The sequence below is a fragment of the Anabrus simplex genome, chromosome X (genome assembly GCF_040414725.1).
Source record: "Anabrus simplex isolate iqAnaSimp1 chromosome X, ASM4041472v1, whole genome shotgun sequence".
Lineage (NCBI taxonomy): Eukaryota > Metazoa > Arthropoda > Insecta > Orthoptera > Tettigoniidae > Anabrus > Anabrus simplex.
This window is the reverse complement of record NC_090279.1, coordinates 79,752,712-79,779,523: the sequence shown is the minus strand read 5'-3', so window position 1 is coordinate 79,779,523 and position 26,812 is coordinate 79,752,712. Positions and strand designations below refer to the sequence as shown.

General features: G+C 41.6%; 1 protein-coding gene across 1 annotated transcript in view; it reads right to left on the bottom strand.

Moving 5' to 3' along the window:
• The window catches only part of LOC137503298 (zinc finger protein ZFP2-like), a 29,664-nt gene extending 5,190 nt beyond the window's left edge, over nucleotides 1-24,474 (bottom strand). Inside the window, exons 1-2 of the mRNA XM_068230847.1 lie at nucleotides 24,405-24,474; nucleotides 23,451-24,323 (exon numbers count right to left, since the gene is read on the bottom strand). Coding sequence (XP_068086948.1) covers nucleotides 23,451-24,323; nucleotides 24,405-24,474 — 943 coding nt within the window. The remainder of the gene's footprint in view (nucleotides 1-23,450; nucleotides 24,324-24,404) is intronic.
• Between the last annotated feature and the right edge of the window lie 2,338 nt (nucleotides 24,475-26,812).

Here is a 26,812-nt window from a genome sequence, read left to right as displayed (position 1 = left end):
GACTCACTTCGCTTCACAACAAGCCTAATTTCTTATTAAAATCTCTACAATTATCATTATGAAGGATGAACACTGGTACCAGTCATGTTTGCACATAAACCTGAACTTAAGGGTACATGTCTGTGAAGGACCATAATTTTAACTACAAATCACACACAAGATATCACCAGTAGTTTGCTTCATATACACCCGAAATTCACCGTACAAGTGGAACTAACCTTTTAGAACCATAAACCAACAAAGAAAAATTAGTTAGTCAAGTATTTTAATAATTAGCCTACTTTATCCTTTGTATGTAATTTACTTTTTGGGAGTGTAGACAGTTTTAGGTACCTTTATCTCTGAAACTTATCAATAAAATCCACCAGTTCCATTTTTAACTGTATACAGAGAATGTGTGTGTGTGTAAAGTAGACTACTACGGAGAACATACAGAAAGAATTGAATTAGCAGCATTAATTAAAACTTGGTACATAAATGTACAGCAATTTTCTGTTGGGTGTAGCTGAAGTCAAGTCCTAACATTTTAAGATAGGTCCATGATTGTAGTCTACTTTTCTTCAATTATCGTACTGATTCTATGCACGAAGTTTCAGCCTTCTAGCTTGAGTAGTTTTTGGTCTATTAAACTAAATATGTCAGAAAACTAAACTTTCAGGAAATTGGACTTAAAGTTTAACTTTGAACTTTGCTTTTCATGAAAGTTGTGGCGTAACCTGATGTGTTTAATGCATTACAGCCCCATAATCATCTTGTTTCAGAAGTTTTTCATCCTCGTTCTTCCTCCTTATATTTCTTTTTCTGGTTCTTGCCTCCTTGGAAGTCCCCTTGAACATTCTCTCTGCCTCGGCAACTATTCTGTCAATAGCAGTGAGGAGGTAGAGGAAGATCCATAATTGCACAGAAAGTTTGTGTTGCTTTATACCCTTTGCCTATACAGCTCATACAGTTCATATTATAGAGCCTCTGAGACCATGACCACAGACACTGAGACTATTTACATCTTCAAGCAGTTCAATCCTACTTTCACTTTCACAATATTTACATTCTAACATTTGTTCAGTAAACTGCACACAACACTCAGTTCAATTGTCACAGACCCAGGATTTATGTTTGGAATCGTTTCTTCACTAAAGTTACTGCTGTATGAATCGTCCAAATATTTCAGTTTATTTTTTGAAGCGCTTGATTGCACCTTAACCTCACTCTCTCCAGAACCATTACTGGTATTGATTTGTGTTTCTTGCTCCTTAGATGTAAATCTATTTCCGTAGAACTTGCGCCTGCCAGCACCAAATTTCCTTGTCCTCGGCATATCTATGGAAATATTTGCTACTAAACTATCAAGGTAAATACAAAGTTAATGTAAACTACATTTATTTATTACTGATGTGGAGAAAGATGAACATCGTGCAGGTTAGCCAACTTTTCAAAGTTAAATTTACTATTTTTGCATAGATATAACCTTTAATGGCCCAAAGTGACTTGTTCAGGAAATATTATGAAGTTTAAATACATCTGACATGTAATGAGGCGTGGCAGAGTTCTGCAGATATTTAAGATTAGGGCTGTAAAAGGTCCTAAAATTAATAATATGTACTTATTTTATATGGTTGAATTCACGAAAGACTGGGGGATACTATAAGAGCAAAATTTATTTTGATTTCTTTAAAAAATTCGCGTACATGTTCCCTGAAAATACTAACTATTATTACAAGTAAATAATACATAACAATAGTACGATATAGACAAGGAGAATATTTGAGTGATAGATGTAACATAAATATTACATACTTTCGTGATTTGTCTTGGTTGTGGCAGTGAGTTTACAGACGAGGAGGTGACAAGAGTAAGTTAATAAACATAATGAATTATTTTATATTTTATACGAGTTTATTGAGTTGAGTTCTAAAAACTGACCATGTACGCCACAAAAATTTACTGTAAATTTATTTATTCCTATTTCCTTGTTTTAATTACATATTTTGTGATACTTCAATAAAGGTGATATTTAATAGTTACAGTAAATTAAGTGAAAACTGTAATCAATTCATTACATGAATTAGAACAAAAGGTAAGTCATACTTCCTGCAGTCTTGTACCTTAATTACTGTATCTTAATCTCCTTCACTGAGGCAACTGACAACAGCCCCACATTATCCCTTTGACGCCGACATCCATATATCATATACACACGCTGCCGACCTCCATACGAGGTATTGATACCTGCAGGCCCAACATCATTTTGTTGTTGCTCTTAAAGTAATAAATGTTGTAGAGATGGAAGTGGTATACCTTTGACGGTAAAGATCTCTACCTTCCTTGTATGTATGAATCATCCCAAATCAGTGTTTCTGTCTTTCTCTCTGAAGTGTTTGAAATAGTCTGATCCCTATCCGCTTGAGAGCACGAAGTCGAATATAGCAGATGTACGTTTCATTACGGGATGTTTCCTCATGTAGATTGATAGCAGAAATCGCAATCTCTTCACTGATATGAGTGTTGACATCATCTGGTGAATTCATATACCGTAATTCTTTCAGTGCCTTGAAATCTGCTTTGAATCCTTATTAGTTGAGAAAAAGGATATTGAGATAAACCACCCAATCAATTACAAAGTCAATACGGCCAATGTGAGCTGATTATCATAATTAACTGACCCGCTGTCAATTTGAAATGACATTTCGTGGAGCAGAAGGATGGCGCGGAGCAGTTTGAATGAAAGGGAAGTTACAGAGGTTTAATGAATCAGACGATATCAGTACTACACCAGACTAAACTGAGCGAAGAGAGAATGCACGTATTAACAAAAGAAATGGGAGTGCATAGTGCGCGCAGCAAAGTAACGGACGACGAAACACGCCAAAGTATACGCCCTCTTTCTCATGAACTATTCGACCCATTAGCCTGGGATTGGTGCCAAATAAATCTTCGAACTATTGTTCTCAGTTCTTCCACTCAGTTACTGAGACAACGATTACCGTAGTTTCACTGCATTGCGAAACATCCCAGGGAAATACAAGAACGTCACTTTCATTCTGTACAAATGCGGAAGTTCCCTTCTCTATTACTAAACTATCAAGGTAAATACCAAGTTAATGTAAACTACATTATTTCAGTCTCTTCTGTAAAAGTCTGAAAATAATCTGGACTAAACTGTATAAACTTCATGATCTGTATTGTCAGTGCTGAACTGTGTAAAGTATAAGGCTTTGTTTTTTCCCCCTATTCAAAACCTTATTCAACCTCCGGAGGGGGTTATACATTCATGTCAAGGTTACTTAGAAGAACAGGCATGTTGTATTGTACTGAATTTGGAATAATCTAGATATACGGTACGGTAGTATAAAAAATCACAATTACGGTACACTACACATAAACATTCACAAGTCGTGGACCTATTTTTTTTGATAAAACAAAAATTGCGTTTGGATAACAATCGTCTGATGTTGTTAAACTAATGCTAAATTGAGTCTGATACCCATGAACAGATTACACACAACCTTAGCCACATATTAATAGTTTGCTTACAGGCGGAATCATTATCATTGACAGTGCTCTATTAACTTGGATGAAACCTTCTCCATTATTCTGACTTTTAACAACAGGCAGCCATGAAATAGGTTCACAGCTTCTACGGTCATTAGACAAGGACAGGAGAGAAAAGTGGGAAGCAACAGTGAAAGATATGGACTTTGCAATATCCAGCAGAAAAGCTTGGAGAGTCTTAAATCGACTTACTGGAAAACATTATTCTAAAGAGCAGTGTATTAACTTGAGCCCAGATGCCATTGCAAATAGAATGGTTGAAGTCACCCGAGCCAAGAGAGATAAATGCCATACGAAAACTGTGAAACGTAAGCTCACCGAGCTCCAACATGGAACAAAGAAGAATGAGGAACTGTCTAGACCATTCTCTATTCAGGAAGTTGAAGCTGCTATCAAAATGCTGAAAACCGGTAAGGCTGCTGGCTCTGATAATATCTTCAACGAATTCCTTCGAAATATGGGTCCACATAGCATAAAATGGATCACTTCTCTTTTTACTTACATCCTTCAGACTAATAACCTGCCGAAGCAGTTCAAACAGTCAAAGGTGATCGCCCTTATTAAGCCTGGAAAGTCGGAGCAGAAACCTGAAAACTACCGCCCAATAGCACTTCTCAGTTGCACTTATAAACTCTTGGAGCGAGTCCTCCTCACTAGGATAGCACCACTCATTGACGCTGTAATTCCCCCAGAGCAAGCTGGTTTCAGAGGAAATCGTAGCTGCACTGATCAAGTTTTGTCTCTTACCACTCACATCGAGGCAGGCTTCCAAAAGAAGTTAAAATCAACAGCTCTCTTTATTGATCCGACAAGTGCATATGATAGTGTCAGGCGACATGGACTAATTCTTAAAGTGCTGGGAGTAATTCCCTGCTTGGAAATTGCAAACCTAATTTCCAACATGCTCTGTGAGAGAGAGTTTGTAGTATTCCTAGGTGATACTAAAAGTCCCCCAAAAAAATTAAATAACGGTCTGCCACAGGGATCAGTATTGGCCGCAGTTCTCTTCAACCTATACATCCATGACTTACCACGAACCACAGCTACTAAGTTCATCTATGCAGACGATATGGCATTGGTAGCTCAAAGCAGAAATTTCGAGGATGGAGAAGGCATTATTTCAGCAGACTTGGTCAAAATGGCAACTTTGTCTTGGCGTTTGATCCCAAGTGCTTCTGAGACCGAGGTTTCATGTTTTCATCTCAGCAACAGACTCGCAAACTATGAGCCATCTGTCTTATTCCTTGTTGAAAACCTAAAGTACAACCCGTTCCCGAAATATCTAGGAGTCACATTGGACAGAACTCTGAGCTACAAAGAACATCTCACCAAGCTCTCCCACAAATTCGCTGCAAGGAATAACATCCTACACAAGCTTTGTGGCAGTTCCTGGGCAGCCTGGGCTGACTGATTACGAAAAAAATGAAATGGCGTATGGCTTTTAGTGCCGGGAGTGTCCGAGGAAATGTTCGGCTCGCCAGGTGCAGGGCTTTCGATTTGACACCCGTAGGTGAGCTGCGCGTCGTGATGAGGATAAAATGATGATGAAGACGACACATACACCCAGCCCCAGTGTCAGTGAAATTAACCAATGATGGTTAAAATTCCCGACCCTGCCGGGAATCGAACCCGGGACCCCTGTGACCAAAGGCCAGCACGCTAACCATTTAGCCATGGAGCCGGACACTGATTACGGTTAACGGGCATCAGTCTTGTCTACTCTGCAGCGGAATACTGTGCCCCAGTATGGCTGGAAAGTGCACATGACAGTTCCTGGGGAGCCTCGGCTGACTGCTTACGATTAACGGGCATCAGTCTTGTCTACTCTTCAGCGGAATACTGTGCCCCGGTATGGCAGGAAAGTGCACATGTGCATAAAGTGGATACTAAGTTGAACGATACCATGCGCTGCATAACTGGTACTGTAAAGTCAACACCTCGCCACCGGTTACCCGTACTTAATCATATCCCACCACCCCACCTGAGGAGAAAGGAAGATCTGCTGAGAGAAGCAAAGAAGATCTGGTCATCTCCCTCATTACCAGTTCACCAGAAATTTTTTTACCCATCGCCACGACGACTTCGATCTAAGAGACCAGCAATTATACCCGCTGGCCGACTCTTGAGGGATAATTTTAATCTAAACGAGAGCTGGCGGGATGAGTGGCCAATTTCAACATCTGGAACAAATGCTCATGACCTAAATCCAACCCTGAAAATGAAGGGATTCGACCTCCAAAAAAAAAACGATGGTGTCGCCTCAACAGACTGAGGACTGGGCATGGACGCTGCAATTTCTTACGCCATAAGTGGGGTTGGATGGTTTCTCCAATTAGTGAATGCAATGAAGAGGAGCAGACCATGGACCATGTCATCCTGCGCTGCCCTCTTCATGTCTACTCCGGAAGCCCCAGCGACCTGTTTCATCTTTCAGAAAGTGCTGTCGAGTGGCTGAAACACTTGGACCTGGACTTATAAATTTGTAGTTATAATCACCATACGATTAAATAAATAAATAAACCTTCAGAACGAGCATCGAGAATTATCTACAGACACTCAAAAATTTGTTTATCAATAAAATCAAGTATACACGCAAGAGAAGAAAATACTTCTCCTCAAACAACCGTTCTGAACAAACAGAATCTACTCTGAGAATACACAACAATTTAATATAAATTTTGGCATGATGATCATATGATTTTAATATTTTTAATGGGAACTGATACTCAGTATGTTAACAACAACTTTTACTGAATTGTGGGCTTGTGAAAATTAGGCCTACTTTCTACAGAGTCCTTGCAGTTATCCTGCTAAGTCTTAAACCGATTACAATGGTATAACATTTATATTTTTAATAATAGTTCGTGGTGTAGGTTACTGTAGTCAGTTTGTGAATCAGGAACAACAGCTGAATGACCTGGTAAATGGAACTGAGACTCTGGATACCAGTTGCTACAGAATAGGAGTGGACATCTGGAGAAAACTGTGAGTCACGGCCCTGCTTGTGAAAAGTTACTGCAAGTAGCTCGCAGTTGTGAGACAGTATCACTACATCGGTCTGTTTTCAGAGGAACATTGCTGCAAGGGAGTAAATTTGGTGGAAGTGGGATATCTTATTCATGAGTTTTAAATAACATACATGAAATAAGTGAGAATGATTGCTGGTACAAAGAGGTAGGGACAATGGCAGGAGATTATTCAGAATGAAGGGAGATAAAGGTCAAGTTATGAATGAACTAATTCGATAAATGTGTAAACGTGCGTATTTTTGGGATCATGTAAGGCGAATGGAGGATGATGTGTTATCGAGGGGAATAATGGACTCAGCCATAGGGGGTAAGTGAAGTAGCAGACTAAGACGACGATGGTTAGACTCAGTTTCTAAGGAGGTAAACATTAAAGGTATGGAATTTAATGAGGCCACGAAGTCTTACAGACTTACCTTATCACTCCTTCCAAGTTATACGGAGAAGAGAGAGTGTGACAAGCTGCAGGAAGTGATGGCCGATACACAGCTAGGTCACGTGTTACAGAGCTAATTGCTTTTCTCGCATTAACTGTTGCATTCACAAGTACGTAGAGTTGTGTAAAAAATCTTATAAGGTGAACGTGTGGATCAGTCTGAATCACTTGGTAGACAACTTCAGACATAAAAGAACTAACAAATACACTTTGAGATGAAAGAAACAAAGAATGCTTAAATTACAAACAAGCTATGTACATCAAATTTGTCATTGTAACATGAAAGGTGTCCATGGAGTCACATGATTTTGTAACCGTTAAAATCCACCTAGCATTTCTGTAACTTAAATATCTTCTCCATGTAGTCACCTCTCAAACGTCTTAAGAATTTCATGTAAATATCAAGTAGTGAACGTGTTCGCCTCCTTACCATTTCGATTTTCGGCCAGTAACTTTACCTTTTGTTTCTACCAAAGGTCAGGTAGGATGGGTACTTGTTACCCTTGTTACAGTTAACATCATTCACTTCATTTCTAGGCAGTTAGACTGTTGAGCAGTTAGGACAGGGAGTACTGTTTCATTTGGTTAAATGTTGGTTGTGCCTGGATAGGCCAGGAACTTGTAAATTTCGAGAATAGTCTACAAATATGTGAATTTGTAGAACAAAAAGCTCTTCCCCTGATGTAGAAATTGGAAGATCCGTCTCCTTGACAGTTGATTGAAAGGATCAGTAGCGCTGATTTAAAAATTGTAATTAGGGAGCTTCGTGCTTATATTGTTAATTTATTGTTATCTAATTTTTCCAAGATTGTACCCAAGCTAACAAGCCAGATCTGTACCTGAATCTTTATTTGTTTAGCAAAGTGTGAAATTTAATATTTGAAAAGAAACAGTAGAAGAGAAAGAAATATAGCTCCAATTTTAAAGCAGCTGCCATCGTGTTGTGAGGTGATTGCCGTAATATTTCTGTACTTATCTACGACGAAACACTTCGAGGTACAGTCATGCGCCCAAGATTTTAAGCATAGCTAATCCTAATGCTGCTCTTAACGACATAGAGCTATGTATTGATTACGTGACCGTGACGTCACTCCACATGCTCTTGTTTAGTAAACCAAGCCACGTGCTTTTTTGACAGCTGTCTTCTTGACGGACCCTAACCTCACATTGAAGGACAATAGAGCGTCGCTAACCTCACTGCTGCCATCTTTACGGCGGTAAACCTCAAGGCTGCCACCTTATGCATGTTATAACGCGGAATTTAAAATCCAACAACAGAACGTCGCTAACCTCACTCTTGCCATCTTGATGGGCTTAAACCTTACTGTTGCTACCTTGGTTATACGCTTTTGTGTTAGTTTACTGTTAATCGCTAAGCTGTTCGCATCATCGAAGTAGAGTGTAACAAATGTCAAGTAGATTCAAAAAAGAATCTGTTAGCAGAAGTTAAAAGTCCGTCATGGAAAAACCTACTTCTAGGTATATTTGCGAAGAGTGTAGAAAAGCATTTTCCCGAAGCTATCACAGGAGACGTCATGAGATATCATGTAGGATAATTTTTCAATGCAAACATTGTAGAAGAGAGTTCAAGAACGCATACAACGCTCAACGTCATGAAGCCGCGTGTAATGTAGCTTCTTCGGGAACAAAATACAAAGAGCTCAACCATATTCCAGCGAACACTGATTTATGTTTAAAAAGTACACCTCTGCGAGAGATTTTTAATTCTCCCTTGTTGTCTAGGCCTGCTGCAAGTTCTGTTACTAAGCACAAACTTCAAGATAAAGAGAGGCAAGATCATGATTATGATAATAAGGATAATGATGTTGATCAAAACAGTAGTAAAGGGAAAGTAGAAGAAGAAGAAAATCTTAATGTTTCATTGTCATTACAGCTTGATGATTTTACTTCATTTCCTAAGCCTACTACACGTTCTGTCGCAGTGCAAACATTTCAAGAAGAGATGCAAGGTAAAGATGAAGGAAATTTCAACGCTTCATCGCTATTGAAACAAGTTAAGTTTGTACCTAGAAACGCTACTGCTGAAGCACGTATTACATCAAAACAAGTCCCTACACATCAACTGTTTGCATATAGACTCAAAGTTCACAACGAGCCTCTGTTACCCCATGTAGATATGAGCTACTGTAAAGACCCCAACGTACTGGTAAAACGTTTACAACTGCTAAGAGCCTATCATGATGCTGGTTACACACAGTACAAAGAAGATATTTTTGAAATAGAGCATGAATTACGTCGTGTAGGTATTATTAAGTAAGAGCTTACCCTCACCTAAGTCATCCATCTGTAGTATATAGTCGATCGAGTAGCTATATTCGTATAGATTATTTCCCAACATTCTCCCTTCCTTAGGGTGTTAACTCCGCCTCTAGTTGTAGAGCCGGTCTCAAGCCCGGATAAAGAGAGGAGAGGCACCCTAGCCCTTTAGCCCATTAGCCCTTTAGCCTATTAGCCCTACAAGGAATGTGCGGTAATCTGATCTTCTTAGAACAAAGGTATCCCCTGGCATGTTCTAAACACATGTTGTATCGAGTAAAGTGTTGTATTTTAGTCTTGATCACTTATTTAGTGTTCTAAACACTTCAATCAATGTTCCGATCACATGATAAAGTTAACGGCATAGAGTGCAGTGTTCGATTCTAGTCTTGATATGTTTCTTTAGTGATTTGCAAGTCTAAACATGCATAATGACGTCATCACTGCAGCACGTGCTTACTCTAGCTATCCCGATGCAGGTTTAAACTTATTCGATAGAGCTATACTTGACATAAGAGGAGGCCTTAACAGCTTATGTATAGCCGCTATTGTTTAAAGATAGCTGCTGTTAAGAAAAAGCACGTAGAATTTTTCAAATTACTCCCCATCACATTTCAAAGGTATGAGGTTTAGTGCTGTAAAGATACCTGCACGATGCAAAGCTAGCTTTCTTCATCAGAGCAGTCACCATCTTGTGTGAGCACCTCTAGGCCGTATCATAAGAAGCTGTGTATAGTCGCCGTCTTGTCGCTGTTACCTTGCGCAAGCACCCCTAGGGAGTCTCATAAGAGCAGCAGCCATCTTGTGCAAGCGCTCCTAAGCTACCTCATAAGAAGCTATGTATAGCCGCCAACTTGTAGAATTAGATAGCTGCCAATGCCAAAGGGCCTAAGTAGGGATCGAACCGTCGATCTCATAATTAGACTATGTTTTTCTGATGCTATCATGTTCCTGATACTGCAAACCTAGGTATCAGGTGGAAAAATTTTATCCGTTTTGCTCTACGATGCACCGTTTTCGAGATATTTAGCATTTTGCTTTTAAGCCCCAAATTTAATGAATCGAACTAGCATGACACGTTAGCCTCTAAGCTACGAGCGGCAGCCATCTTGCGCAAGCACCCTTAAGGCGTCTCATAAGGAGTCGTGTATAGCCGCCATCTTGCGCAAGCATCCTTAGGGCGCCTCTAGTCATCTTGTGCAAGGACCCTTAAGCCACCTCATAAGAGCAACCGCCATCTTCCGCAAGCATCCCTAGGGCGTCTCATAAGGAGCCTTGAATAACCGCCATCTTGCGCAAGCATCCCAAGGGCGTCTCATAAGAACCTATGTATAGCGGCCATTTTGCATAAGCACCTTTAAGGAGTCATGTATAGCCACCATCTTGTCCAATTAGCGTCGAGAGATGGCTGCTGTAGAATTTTCCTTTTTAAATTATCCGCCACCATATTTCAAAGGTATGTACCTAAAGAGTGTAGCACGGTGCTCTACGGATTAAAGATGGAGAATGACAGCTGTCAAAAAATCACGTGGCCTTGTTTCCAAACAAGAGCATAAAGAATTTTTCAATTTGACGCCACCACATTTCAAAGTATCTAGCTAAAGATGGCAGCACGGTGCTCTCTTGATTAAAGATGGCGGATGACAGCTATGTGAACTTTTCAAATTGCCCGCTACCACATGTCATAAAGAGGGCAGCACGGTGCTCTGTGGATTAAAGATGGCGAATGACAGCTGACGAAATTGCCCGCATGATAGCAGCACAGTGCTCTATTGATTAAAGATGGCGGATGACAGCTGTCAAAAAAGCACGTGGCTTTGTTTCCAAACAAGAGCACGTGGAATTTACTGCCACCACATTTCAAAGGTATCTAGCTAAAGAGTGCAGCACTGAGGTTTGTGATGCAAGATGGCGGATGACAACTGTCAGAAAAAGCACGTGAGTTTGTTTCCAAACAAGAGTACGTGGAATTTGCCACCGCCACAAAGAGGGCAGCACGGTGCTCTCTTGATTAAAGATGGCTGCTGTCACGTGGAATTGCCTGCCACCACATTTCAAAGGTATCTAGCTAAAGAGGGCAGCACGGTGCTCTCTGGATTAAAGATGGCTGCTGTCAAAAAGCATTTTTCAAATTATCCGCCACCACATTTCAAAGGTAAGTTGCTAAAGAGGGCACCACTGTGCTCTATGGATTAAAGATGGTGGATGACAGCTGTCAAAAAAGCACGTGGATTTGTTTACCGATTCAAATTTCGCGCTAGTAAGGTTAAGTTGGTAGCACTAAGGTTTAGGCCCGTAAAGTGGCAGCACTGCGGATGACAGGTGACGAATTGGCAGCTACTGCGATAAAGAGGGCAGCACGGTGCTCTGTGGTTTAAAGATGGCGGATGACAGCTGTCAAAAAGCACGTGGATTTGTTTATCGATTCAAATCTCGCGCTAGCGAGGTTAAGTTGGTACCACTAAGGTTTAGTCCCGTCAAGATGGCAGTACTGAGGTTAGCGATACGTTGTTATCTGTCAAAAAGCACGTGGCTGTCAAAAAGGACGTGGATTTGTTTACCAATTCATATCTCGCGCTTGTGAGGTTAAGTTGGTAGCACTGAGGTTTAGGCCCGTCAAGATGGCAGTACTGAGGTTAGCGATGCGTTGTTGTCTGTCAAAAAGCACGTGGCTGTCAAAAACACGTGGCTTTGTTTACCAATTCAAATCTCGCGCTAGTTAGGTTAAGTTGGTACCACTGAGGTTTAGGCCCGTCAAGATGGCAGCAGTGAGGTTTGCGATGCGTTGTTGTCGATGACAGCTGTCAAAAAGCACGTGGCTTTGTTTACAAATTCAAATCTCGCGCCAAAATTCAAATTTCCCGCCATAATTCAAATTTCCCGCCAAAATTCAAATTCCCCGTGGGAGGAGGAGGAGGCCGCAGAACTGTCCAATTATACTACTGAGGTCGGTGGGCCGCACTTCTCCCCTCGTTGGACGTCGCGACCCGTTCGGTGTCGGTCTAAGGCCTGGGTGTGTAGCCTGTTCGTCCGCGTCGCAAGGCGTGTTCATCGGACCCCCGGTGTTCCGGCCGACGGCTCGACGGTATGTTTGCGCGGAGTTGATTCGCCGCCCTTCGGGGCAGGCGTCCGGCCCCTGACAAGCGAGGGCGCGTGGCATGAACCACGAACCTCCGGCCCGGCTCCGGCCCCGCTCAGCTGTTGGTTTGGGGATGCCTCGGACAAAAGAATCTTTTAGACTCCCGTCAGCGGCGCAAAAGCTTCGGGTAATGTCACAAGCCGTCTTGAAACACGGACCAAGGAGTCTAACATGTGCGCGAGTCATTGGGTTGACACTAAACCTAAAGACGCAATGAAAGTGAAGGTCCCGCCGCGTGCGGACCGAGGGAAGATGGGCCGCGCTGCTGTGAGTCTCCGCATTCTCGGGGCGTCTCGTTCTCATTGCGAGTTGAGGCGCATCCAGAGCATACACGTTGGGACCCGAAAGATGGTGAACTATGCCTGGCCAGGACACTAGCAAGGGAGATGTGGAGCTACAGGAAGAGACCAAGAGAATTTAGAGTTTTGTGTCAATATGTTGGAAGGAAGATATTTTAAGATGTCCTTGGTGATGCGGTCAGTCACTTCAGCACTGCCTGCTCCTTAGGCTCGAGAGCTTCCTGATCTCTTTGAGACCCTCGGTTCAGCTTTTCACGGCCGGTGTCCTGGCTGTATGCCGTGGTCGAATTGCGTTAGTAATTGCCTATGTCCCACCGGAAACTGAGAGGGGCATTCCCAGGAATCCGGTCAGTATGAAGGTCAGTGGTGTACTGAAGGTGTGGCATCCAGTAAATGGAAGAGCAACCCGAAGCGGCAAGAAATTTCTCTGAAAGGAAACATAAAACACTTTGTTGGTGTAGCTCTGAAGATGTAGCAAAATGAAACTGACGTGAAAGTGGGAATCTGGTACCGCTTGTGGCCGTCGAGTGGAATGACGTGTTCCTACAAACTGTGGCTCAGCTTACCTCGCCTTTCCGTTATGTATAACAGAGGGAGTACTGTTTTCTACTCGGCCATGTGTACATACTTCAATCTGCACTCAACATACAACGGCCACACCCAGAAATCTCCTGAGCTGTATAGTGATTACCTTCCTCATGACGGAACTGCAACGTGAGTAACAATTAGCCAAGTATACTCCATATCTTCGTGATGTGATGATGATTATTGTTTAAAGAGGCCTAGCATCTAGCTCCTTGGTCCCTAATGATACGAAATGTAAAAACAATTTAAAAGTCCAAATATTCAACCTCTGACCAGAATTCATATCTTGATTGTGAATAATGAATGGACGAAAGCAAGATAATCAGCGGATCCAATTCAAATATTAAACATTAAGAAGAATTCCAATAATCAATCCTACGAATACAATTATAAACACGACGACGAACAATTATTATGAACTTAAAACAATCAGCGGAACCGGTTCGAAATGGCGCACTTATCCAGAAGCTAACTTATAACAATGGCATATACTGACCAAGGAGCTGCTTCCAAAGAACATCCTTGAATCGATGATGCTTTTTGTCTAAAGAGATCGAAACTCTAGGTGAATTGCCCCTCATAAGGGTACCTATCGCTAGTAAAGAAGAACCACGGTATTTCTAAAAAATAACGTAAACATTCGGTGTTCCACACAAAAGGGCGCAACCCATACGCAACTAAAAACCCACGGTGTTCCCCACATAGTGGGTACTATTCACAGGGACCCGTTCTACCCCGCGGTATTCCTTGACATAGTGAATAGTAATCACAGTGGCCCGTACTCTACCGTGGTTTTACCCACTTAGTTGGTACTAATCACCAGGACCCGTATTATCCCGCGCGGTGTTCCTCACACAGTCGTACTAATGAGAGGTAAAACCCACACACGTGGTGTTCCTCACATAATGGGCATTAATGAGAAGTAAAACCCAGGCCCCTAGTGTTCCTCGGAGGCAAACCCAAAATGTTCCTCACACAGTTGTACAAATCTCAGGGAACAGTACTATCCGTGGTGTTGTTCAGATTGTTTTACGAATGACAGGTAAACCCCAGACCCGTGGTGTTAGTCGGAACACAAACCCATTGTGTTCATCACATAGTGGTACTAATCACAGGGACACGTACTATACAGCGGTGCTCCTCGGAACGAAGCACATGGTCTTCCTCACATAGTTGTTCAAATATCAGGGACCCGTACTATCCCGTGGTGTTACTCTCATTGTGGTACTGATCACAGGGACCTGTACTATACCCTGGTGTTCCTCACATAGCGGTAATAATAATAGGGAGCCGTATTATACCGTGGTGCTCCTCACACATTTGTACTATTCACAGGGATCCGTAGTATCCCGTAATGTTCATCACAGAGTGCGAACTAATTACGGGGACCCGTACCATCCCATGGTATTCCTCACATTGTGTTACTAATCAGAGGGACCCGTACTATCCCATGGTGTTCATCACATATTGGTACTAATCACAGAGACCTGTACTGGTGTTCCTCATATAGTGCGTACTAATGACAAGTAAAACACAGACCAGTGGTGATCCTGAGAAGGCGAGCCCATGGTGTTCGTCACATAGTTGTACAAATGTCAGGGACCCGTCCTATCCCATGGTGTTCCTCACAGAGTGAGAACTAATCACAGGGAGCCGTACTATACTGTGGTGTTCCTGACAGTGCGTACTTATCACAGGTACATCCCAGACCCATGCTGTTCGTCACATAGTTTCAGAAGTCTCAGGGACCCGTTCTATCCCGTGGTCTTCCCCACATAGTGGGTCCGAATGTCAGGAAAATATCAGACCCGTGCTGTTCCTCGGAACGCAATCCCATGGTGTTCGTCACATAGTTGTGCAAATCTGAGGGACCCGTACCATCCCGTTGTTTTCCTCACATAGTGGGTACTAATGACAGATAAATCCTAGACTTCAGATGTTCCTTGGAACGCAACCCATGGTGTTTGTCATATAGTTGTACAAATCTCTGGGACTCGTACTATCCCGTGGTGTTCCTCGGAACGCACACCCATGTTTCCACAACCAGATTCTGAAACACCCGAGCGACGTTAGCTTTTTTATCTAGGCAAAGGGTTAGCCTCCGTCAAAGTGATGGGTACTATAAATACACAGTGATCCTCTAACAGACCCATGGTATTCCTCAGTTTGTGGTACTAATCTCAAGGATAGTGGAACTAAGCACAAGTAATTTGGTTCAAAATTCAGCATCCCTTGGTCTCGTCCTCCACGCACAGAGATCTGTGTGTTTGGTCCGCGAGAGCTATATTATTTCGCTCACGTCGACTGGAAAGCCAGGTAAGAACCCCCTACACGCCACCTGGGACGCAGCACGTGGGAGTAACACCTCTCCCCATGCTACGGCAGCGTAGTAGGTTCGTGGATAATCTGCTGTTACTTGATGTCGTGTATCTCCACTCCCTTACCGCTCTTACAACTGCCAATGGCTGCCATACAGAAAAGCCACATATGATGACTAGACTCTAATTCTTCTGACCGCAACATTTTGAAGTCTGTTTGTGAGGTTTACCATTTTCCACGAGCTGGTGGGCAATCTGTTTAGCTGTAACATTCGCATGACCCTCTGTAACTGGTTGGTTACAACTCAGACGTTTAAGAAACCTCCAGCCTTTCTGGCTATCCTTCCTTAGATCAGTGTCCCCAATCGCTCCTGTTATTAGAAATCGCTTTTAAGAAATCTTCCCCAGCTTGGACGGTATCGGATCTCAAATGATCGTTGTCAAAGAGATCACGATAGTTTCTCAATATTTCAATACTTTTTGTATATAGTGTTCACCGTCAGCGAATTGAGATACGTGAAAAATTTCACGATATTTACATAATCATCACATTAAGGAAAATGCTCCATATTCAGAATGTTCTCGTGCAGTGAAATAATACATTTCCCCCAATCAGCCTTCTTAAAATGACATCATCTTCGAAAAGGCACTCAGATTCTAACGATTTAAAGGTAAGATGTATTGAACTAAGACGAGGCCAAAGAACTAGTTGCAAACAGAATTTTGCGGTGGCGTTTTGTAAATTCACAGAGAGTCGCAGACTGAACGATGAAAGGCATAAAAGTCTGTAATGAAGATGTATGTATGAAAAGGAACTGTCTGCGGTCAGATTGCAGCATATATCTGGCATATAACAGGACGATGAGGGATTGTTTGCCCCACTGATTTCGCTGAAAACCGAGATATGTGTTTGCTTACGCAGATACTGTAATTTAATATCTGGATAATATCCATCCTCCATCTCGCAGTGTTGAATGATACTGGAAGTTTGTTATCATGTTGTAGAAATAGATCGCACGAATTTGTCCATTCTACGCCAGCTTCTCCTCTTTCTTCGGTACCTGGATAGCTCTATGTTGTATTATGACTCTTGATGTCACCAACCACAAAATTCACATGTTGATGCTGGAAGGCTCCACAAATCTAAATACAGTACCTGGTGGCTTATTGATTGAGCTCTACTGTGAGAGTCTGAATGTCATCACGGGAGATGATCTGGATGTTGGATAGCACTGAGGGTGTTCAACCACTAAACGCATGACCTTGATTTTTGGACGGCGAAGATTCTAGTCTCGGCGACTTTCCTGAATGCATATTATTAGAGTGTCCAGTAAATTGCAAGGCTATATATTTTGCGTTGTCTTTCAGATTCTTAAAATTAAGTGAATAATAGAAATAAAATAATCAAAGTGCAAAATATTATTATGAAAACTTGCGTAACATAAACCAGTAAACCTGTACATACAGAGGACGAAGTTGAGCAGAAAATGGGAGCTGATAAGAGTTAAATATAGTCTGGGTATTTCAGTAAATTCTACAGTCCGACTCGTTGGCTGAATGGTCAGCGTACTGGCCTTCGGTTCAGAGGGCCCCGGGTTCGATTCCCGGCCGGGTCGGGGATTTTAACCTTCATTGGTTAATTCCAATGGCCCGGGGTCTGGGTGTCTGTGCTGTCCCAAATATCCCTGCATCTCACACACCACCCATAACACAATAACACGCAGTTCCCTACACGTGGCAGATGCCGCCCACACTCATCGGAGGGTCTGCCTTACAAGGGCTGCACTCGGCTAGAAATAGCCACACGAAATTATTTTTGTAGTAACTTCTACACCGTAGCATGGTGTATTTTGCTATGTGTAGGTCTGATTTGACCTTGTAATATTTTAGTGGAAGTTTATCACAGTTTCAGCTATTAATTTTTGTGCTGAAAAGATACAAGTAGAAATTTACGATGCTTGCGTATGGTAGAAGTGTCACTGTGTTATAACCGACATTTATTCATATTTATTAAGGATGGGACGTTAGATTGAGTGCATTTCTCATAAAATTTGTTCAGACGTAATGAGAAACATGTTTGCAGTATAGCAGTGAAATTGAGAGGAATTTTAAGTATGTTAATTTGTGAGATTTTATGTCCACAGACGTAGAATCAGTTGTGTATGCAAATTGGAAAGTTCTGGTCAACTTCTAATTTGTACATGTCAGTAATTACAATATTTATTTATTTATTTATTTATTTGGCGTGTGGCTACATCACTAAAACAAATAATATTTACGAATATTATCTCATTCTAATAACAATAATTGACTTCATAACGCTAATAAGTTGAAGGCAGGGGAGAGTTCGATTTTAATCTATCTCAGCGGTATAACTAAGATATTTAGCATCTGAGGTTGCCTCAAGACACTTTCCGTGAAGCTAGTTAATCATAGAATTCATATCAAATGTTCGGCCTTCACAAAAGGTCTCATTATTTTATCCAACAATAGGCAGGAACGAATTCAGTCCATGGAAAACTTCGTGCCATTGCATCTAAAACGAATCTAAAACTCATATAAGAAAACCCAATACATGGGAGGATCTACTCGATAATTACACAAACAAAATCTGGTAACTCAGTTTCGCAAAATTACTCAGGTAAATAATTTCAAATACTCGGGGAAATCATCCAACAATCTGCATTCAATCATGAGGAAAACAGAGAGAGATTTCTGTATTACAAGTAGGCCATAGCATCACATGGAAAAGTACGACAAAATATCAGTATCAAGCAACGCTATATTAAAGCATTATAACACCGTAATTAGGCCTCAAACATTACACACGTCAGAAACCTTGATCAGTCGAGAAAGATCATTATCTAAAATGATCGAAAAACAAGATTGGGAAGTCCTCAGGGAAACCATGGCCCAGTATGCATAGGAGTGTGGATGAATAGGAGGTCTCCGGAATTATATCAATATATTGAGAAAATATCAGATACAATCTTTGGAAAAGGTGATTGAAGTTTGATTGCCATATTGAAAGAATAGGTGATGAAAGACTCACTAAAAATTTAATAATGCCTCCTCGCTAAAAGTCGGAATAACTGGATAATCGTAATTGAAAAGGACCTTCAAGAAATCAACATACCAGATGAAATTATATGGGACACGCCTAGCTTTAGAACGTTGGTGAACAAACATCATTTTGCTGAGAACCCAAGATGAGTACACAGTTACACAGAAAGAAGAACAGATGATAAAGAACAAAGAGGGAAGAAACTCTGGCAGGAGAAGAAAGCACAACCATCTGCAAAATAAGTACAATCGCGCTCCTTAGTGGGGCAAAATATTTTGAAATAATAATAATAATAATAATAATAATAATAATAATAATAATAATAATAATAATAATAATAATAATAATAATAAGTAATGGAATGAGTAATAGTGACCATCCATGTGGTATGCTTTTTTGTGAAGTGTCAGTCTGCGATAAATTTGTCAGGAGGTGATAGCTCGGGGTTCGGTGTATTGAGGTTTGGGGTCTATGTTGAAGTCAGTGTCATATGCGTCTGGACTATTGTATTTTCAAGTGAAGTGAGAAACTTAGTAACTGTCAATAACTGTCGGTGGTAGATAAGTTCTATTTGTCCATGTAGTTATGAAACCATGCGACTCAGTTTGTGAGACATGCTCCTAGTAGATACTCCAGAGGTAATGGTGTAGATAATGCCGAGTTTTCTTTGTAAAAATGCTCGAGGGAAAAAATCAGGACAGAGTGTTTTGAAATATGGTAAGGTCCATGGTTTGAACACAGAACAGGTTCGTATATCCAGCGGGATTCTTTGTTCATCCAATTACTCCATTAGTACCAGTGAAATGCATATCAAATTCTACAGATCCCATTAGACTTGAAATAATTCGTAATGGCAATAATGTTGACCGATATATTGTGATAATACAAGGATTTGGACGAAGATTTGTGCTGTAGTAAAAGGCCATCCGTGGCGAGATCTGTTTGCTCACTTGTGTAAGCCAGTGGAGAGCGGCAGGTATAAACCTGTTTGACGAGATAACAGGTGTTCACATTTATATGAGGCGGAACCTCTTAGGAAATAGAGGCCCGTGTTACAACATTATTGATGTTACAATAAATGGGGAGTAATTTGAATTTCAATTCTACTGCATAGGCAAATGACAAGAGTGGATTCTCAGTAACATTCCCGAACACTTGACTATGTATTCTAGTTTCGATGTTTCCATAACACAGTCATAGTTCGTATTGCCACTGAGCGTTTAAATAATTACTTTGGTGTCAGAAGGTTGTCCTTAGATATTAAGATTTCCTTTTCTTGATATATTCATAGTGCAGCTAGGTGTTAAGGACTGCCGATCGCGTCTCCTTCAGTGGAAAGCAGAATGGCGGTTGAAGTGCATGGAAGGGATTCTTGGGATTGCTCGCCCATGCTAGGATCGTGAAATTACGTAGCTAGCCAACTGCTCCTAGATGACAGGTGAGTATTCTTGTTTGACACAAAGAGTCAGTACCACATAGTATTCCATAGGATGTAGTAGCACCATGCCATTAGTCCATGCGATACCCATGATTTTTTGCCATGTTGTTCATAAAGGAGGTGTAATTTTTTGTGTGTTTATATTTTAGCAGGACTATACGTCGATGCAGTTGAACTCCGTGAGCTAAAATATGTAAGGGTTACACATGAGTCGAGTTTATTTTGGGGTTTGACTGAAGGTTATAACTAAATGTTAACAGAATTTCTTTTCACAGGTTTTCATGAATTTATTCCAATCACTGACTTCAACCTGTTGTTTCGGTTCATGAAACATCATGCAGTTAATACAAATAACACTATTTTATGTTGTATAATTTTACGCTATTATTCACTGGCACTTGAAGTCCACTTGTTTTGGAGGGTCACTGTGGTCATCACGCACATTCAATTAACTTCAACGAGAGGTCACTTTGGTCCTCAACCTTAAACATTAATATAGTGGGTGAACATTATAGCTCAGTGATGTACATTTCGACGTTTCTCAGATTCCATTGAGGGTCCAGGTGTCTCGTCCTATGCTGATGGACAGTCAGTGGGTGGCCTAAATTAAAAAGGTATCGAAAACACTTCCTGATATTTAGACGATCGAGAAATCGGATGCATAACGCACAGTTGTTTATGGAGCTGAGCAGATTGAATGTCATGTTGTTTTCTAGTTAACCATAAACTGGTTTTCTGTGAATAGCCCTTCAGACTTTTTTGTGGTGGATATTAATTTCAACTCGAAATCGTGCAGCCGCAGCGTTATATTAATATCACTGACCGCAGAACACTGTTTATGGCCATATTTGTATACACACCCGCCATCATATTTCATTGTCTTTTACTGAATAAAATAGTTAGATGATGAAGGCTTTTATTTTATGTAGGCCTTCCTTGATACCCCAATAGTCATGTCTGGAAGTGACGAAGAGCCATTAACACCCCCTGAGACACAAGAGTTAACAATTCATGCTGAAGACCTGGAACAGGCAAACACCAGTTTGACAGGACGAAAAGGGTTCATTACTCATTATGTCTCTTCAACACTTGCAACGTTGAGATATAAGAGATATTTAGTAACTTCCTTGTGGCCCCGTTAGAGAAAAGAGAGAGGCCAATTAACTGCCCCCAGGTAAACTAAAATGGAGAAAAGTATACTGCAGCTGTCAACATACGAGTCCCTACTTAAAGACGCCCCTCGAGAATTACGTGACATTCATGAATAGCTATGGGCACTGAAGTAGAACTTTCAATTTGCATTCAGAACCGGCTAACAGACACAATATTATCGTACAAGTGCCGAGGGAGCATGTACAGTTTTGAGCTACTGGTCTACTCATAATTAAAAGAATACACGACATGCAGGAAACGGGAGCACAGATGTGCTCAGGTTTCAGCAACAATTTCTTCAATTGCGTCGTATTATGACTTGATTCGGCACCTGCTAATTCCCTTGAATTTTTATTCAAAAGTCTGAATACTTCTTTCCTTCGCTTCTAGTCTTTTACCAGTTTTCTTTGTCATAGGATTCTTCTGTGTTCATCCGAATTAATTCTCATCCTCGCACTGGACGGCTCTCAAACGATTGTTGATGAGCACACTTCTACTTTGGTCCGAAAACATAAAAAGGGTCGTCCTTGGTTGAGAACAAGCGGTTGTATATGTCTGTGGTTGATAAGGAGATAATTCATGAAATGACCTTTGCTCATTTCGTACACGGACCTAGCATTATGTTACCTGAAGATTTTCTCTCAGAGAAAATGGCACAAAAGGATGTTATGAGGTCTACAGAAAAGGTGCCGTTCTAGCTGAAGAGCTTACTACTTCTCTGCTGTGTGCGATCGCATGTGCCTTGCTACATCTCCGGAATTGGAGGTCTTGTGGAACTCCGGACACTTGTGTAGTAGTTAGTGGGACGTTATGCAAAATAACATTATTATTAAATCACGTGCGGCTTAATCACGACGTGATGTAACGCTCGTGCGCCGTATCGCCCGTGTGAACCGACAGCGTGGTGCTGCGTGCGAACGATTTGCCAAGAAACACGGTGGAGTGCGGCATCTCTCCAGTGTGGTTTACATGTGCGTGGTTAACTTACATGATTCTCTTAACGTTTTATCGCACAACAGAGCACTCGTGTGTGTTCTGATCTGAAATGTTAAAGGGACCTTCTTGGCTGTATATTTGTCACAGGCATAACACCAGTATAGCTCCTGGCCTGTGTGAACTGGTAGGTCGCTTTTCTGGATGAGGGATTTGCAACAGCTATTGCGGCAGTGCGCCTTACACCCCTGTGAGTCCGCATACGACGTGCTAGGTGGGATCTCCTGCTGAATTCCCTGATTCAAACATTGCATGAGAATGGCTTGTTGCCTGTGCCAGTCAGCATATGAACTACTAGGCTGAATTTGATGCCGAAGAATATGCCACAGATATTGCAGCAATATGGCTTCTCGCCTAAGTGTGTCCGCATGTGATCTCCTAACTCGCGTTTCTGGATGAATGATTTGCCGAACACATTGCAGCAGTGTGGTATATCGCCTGTGAGGGTACGCATCTGACCTGTATAGATAGACTTCCTGGCTGAAGGAAATCCCACAGACGTTGCAGGAGTATGCCTTCTCATCTGTGTGTGTCCGACTGTGACTTATTTGGACGGATTTATTGCTGAATTACTTGCCACAGACATTGCAGCATTATTGCTTCTCATCTGTGTATGTCCGCACGTGAATAGCATGGACGGATTTACTGCCGAATAACTTGCCACAGACAAAGCAAGTGAGAAAGCATGTGAATAGCATGGTTGTCATCCCTGCTGAAGGATTCGCCACAGAAATTAGACCCGTAACGCTTCTCGTCTGTATGGATCCACATATGATGAGATAGAGTGTCTTTCCGGCTGAATGATTTGCCACAGACGTTGCAACAGTATGACTTCCCGTCTGTGTGTGACTGCATATGAACAGTTAGTGTGCTGTTCAGGATGAATGATTTGCCACAAACATTGCAGCCGTTTGCCTTATCGCCTATATGGGTCTGCATATGATCGTCAGACTGCCTTTCTTTATGAATGATTTGCCACAGATATTGCAGGTCTATGGCTTTTCGCCTGTATGGGTCCGCATATGATCGGTCAGACTGCCTCTCTTTACGAATGATTTGCCACAGACATTGCACCTGTATGGCTTAACGCTTGTATGAGACCGCATATGATCGATTAGTTTGCTTCTCCTTATGAATGATTTGCCACAAACATTGCACCTGTATGGCTTCTCACCTGTATGGGTCCGCATATGATCGGTCAGACTGCCTTTCTTTCTGAATGATTTCCCACAGACATTACAACTGTATGCTTTCTCGCCGCTATGGATCCGCATATGTTTGGTTAGATTGCCTTTCTGTGTGAATGAATTGCTACAAACATTGCAACTGTATGGCTTCTCACCTGTATGGGTCCGCATATGTTTGGTCAGACTGCCTTTCTGTATGAATGATTTGCTACAGACATTGCAGCTGAATGGCTTCTCACCTGTATGGGTCCGCATATGATCAGTCAGACTGCTTTTCTGTATGAATGATTTGCTACAGACATTGCAGCTGTATGGCTTCTCACCTGTATGGGTCCGCATATGTTCGGTCAGACTGCCTTTCTTTCTGAATGATTTCCCACAGACATTACAACTGTATGCTTTCTCGCCTCTATGGATCCGCATATGTTTGGTTAGATTGCCTTTCTGTATGAATGAATTGCTACAAACATTGCAACTGTATGGCTTCTCACCTGTATGGGTCCGCATATGTTTGGTCAGACTGCCTTTCTGTATGAATGATTTGCTACAGACATTGCAGCTGAATGGCTTCTCACCTGTATGGGTCCGCATATGATCAGTCAGACTGCTTTTCTGTATGAATGATTTGCTACAGACATTGCAGCTGTATGGCTTCTCACCTGTATGGGTCCGCATATGTTCGGTCAGACTGCGTTTCTTTCTGAATGATTTGCTACAGACATTGCAGCTGTAAGGCTTCTCACCTGTATGGGTCCGCAAATGATCAGTCAGACTGCTTTTCTGTATGAATGACTTGCTACAGATATTGCAGCTGTATGGCTTCTCACCTGTATGGGTCCGCATATGTTTGGTCAAACTGCCTTTCTGTATGAATAATTTGCTACAGACATTGCACCTGTATGGCTTCCCGCCTGTATGGGTCCGCAAATGTACGGTCAGACTGCCTTTCAATCTGAATGATTTGCCACAGACATTACAACTGAATGGTTTCTCGCCTGTATGGATTCGCATATGTTCGGTTAGATTGCCTTTTTGTATGAAGGAATTGCTACAGACATTGCAACAGTATGGCCTCTCGCCTGTATGGGTCCGCATATGAACGGTTAGTTTGCCTATCTTTATGAATGATTTGCCACAGACACCGCAGCTGTACGGCTTGTCACCTCTATGGGTCCGCATATGTTCGGCTAGTTTGCCTCTCCTTATGAATGATTTGCCACAGACATTGCAGCTGCATAGCTTCTCGCCTGTATGGGTCCAGATATGTTCGCTTAGATTGCCTCTCCTAATGAATGTTTTACCACAGACACCGCAATTGTATGGCTTCTCCCTTGTATGGGTCCGCATATGTTTGGTTAGATTGCCTTTCTGAATGAATGTTTTGCTACAGACATTGCAACGGTACGGCTTCCCGCCTGTGTGAATACCCATGTGACCTGCTAGTTTTTTCCGGCTGAAGGATTTTCCACAGACGTTGCAGCAGTATCGCTTCTCACCCGTGTGAGACCGCATAACGTCCGGCCTTTTCCTAAAAATTTTATGAGATACTGAGCATTCGTTTATAATCGCACCTGTATGCAATCGCCTGTCCCCTGTCAGCTTTTTCATCTGTGTAAAGAATTTATCGGAAAATACGCACACTTGGAGCGGGTGGATCCTGAGGTGTTCCGACAAGCTGCTTCGGCTACCTAACACCTTTCCGCAGTGATCGCACTTGAAGGGTCGATCTTCCTTGTGTCTCTTCAGTTGTCGCAAGAGGTCCAACTTCCCAGCCAGTACGTCACTGCGCACACTACACCTAAAACTAGCTGATCCGCTGTCCGGAGGTTGATGATCTCTATAGCTCACCTCGGGTCTCGATCTACAGTGACAAATTAAAACCAGGTGACCAATATTTCAACAGCCAACTCCAATACAACTCTCACACAGGGGATTTGCTAATGGACATTCCAATCACTGATATCCAGTGCAGAGAGCTCGTTACTCATAAACATTACATTCCTGACAGTAAACATCATCTGAGGTTAAATTTCAAAAGCTCTCACTTGTAACGAGAATGCGTTGCGTCTTTTCTTAATCACGATATCACGCGCAAGAAACTTGTCACGGTTTAGAAATGTACGAGTTAATAGACCTCATTTGAAGAAAGCATGAGAAGTGGTCCAGCCTAAAAGGGTAAATATTCATACAAGCTCTTTAATCCAGCACATATTATTCTACCGAAATCCGTAGTCTGTTCTCCTACATAAAAAAACGGCATATGCTTTGGAGTTTTGATCTTGTTGAACCACTCTGCGCTTTGTCGCAGGCAAGTAATAATTTTTGTAAAGGACCTTGATCTTGAGGTTGTTTGAGAGAATGTCTGTGTTGTAGATATTAATAAAGTTGAGAACGTTTGCCGACATTCAGCAAGATCTGTTGCAACATGGCTAATCTTTTATGAATGTTATTTTGTCACACAAATATACATATTGCATTTGTACATTGTTATCATATCACTATAGCATTTTATTATGTCACTGTGTCGCTTTTCCGAAATATGTATCTTTGATGTGCAATCAAACATAGCCAACCTATATATAGGACGGTAGGTTTATACAAGGACGTTCATACTTACTACCATGTACTACATCAATCTACGTCTTAATTGCTGTATTTAATACGGAAACCAATAATCCTGATGAAATCGTGGAAAAGCTGAAATGTAACAAGTATACGACGACTCTCTCCCTAGCATTGATACTGTCTTTTCTCCTCAAGACACTGCTGTTATAGACATTATGAAGGCAACACAGAATATGGCTTTGTTGGCAGCGTTTTATTACAATGTTCTAATATCCTGATTTTGAAACCAAACACAACCTATCGTGCCCTTGAATATTCTTACAAGTATTACTTTAACAATACGGATAGAAGGAGCATGAAACTTAAGGCTTGAGCCAAAATTCGAGATGACAAGACGTTGAATTGCACCGTAGTGGATATTGCTGCTATGTAAAGGAAGGAATGTTATTCTATTTATTTCAAAAGGTCACGGGCAACGCGATTATTTTTAGTGGATTGATAACATAGTTGTATAGCATCAAATTCTGTGCCTGTCTCCCCACCACAGAGTAGTTCTACATATTCTACGAAAGAACGGTTAAAGGTGAGATAAGCTTACAACTGCCACATGGGAAAATCGATCACGCAAGCTAAAATATATCGTAACATGAACTGGTACTTTCCAATTCATGCTGTATGAAATGAATTCACAAGGCCCAGTCGAATGCATGACTGGCTCACAAGCAAAGTAATGGGAGGCTCGACCATGTATTGTTACTGCACTCTTTGGAGAAAATAAGTGGAC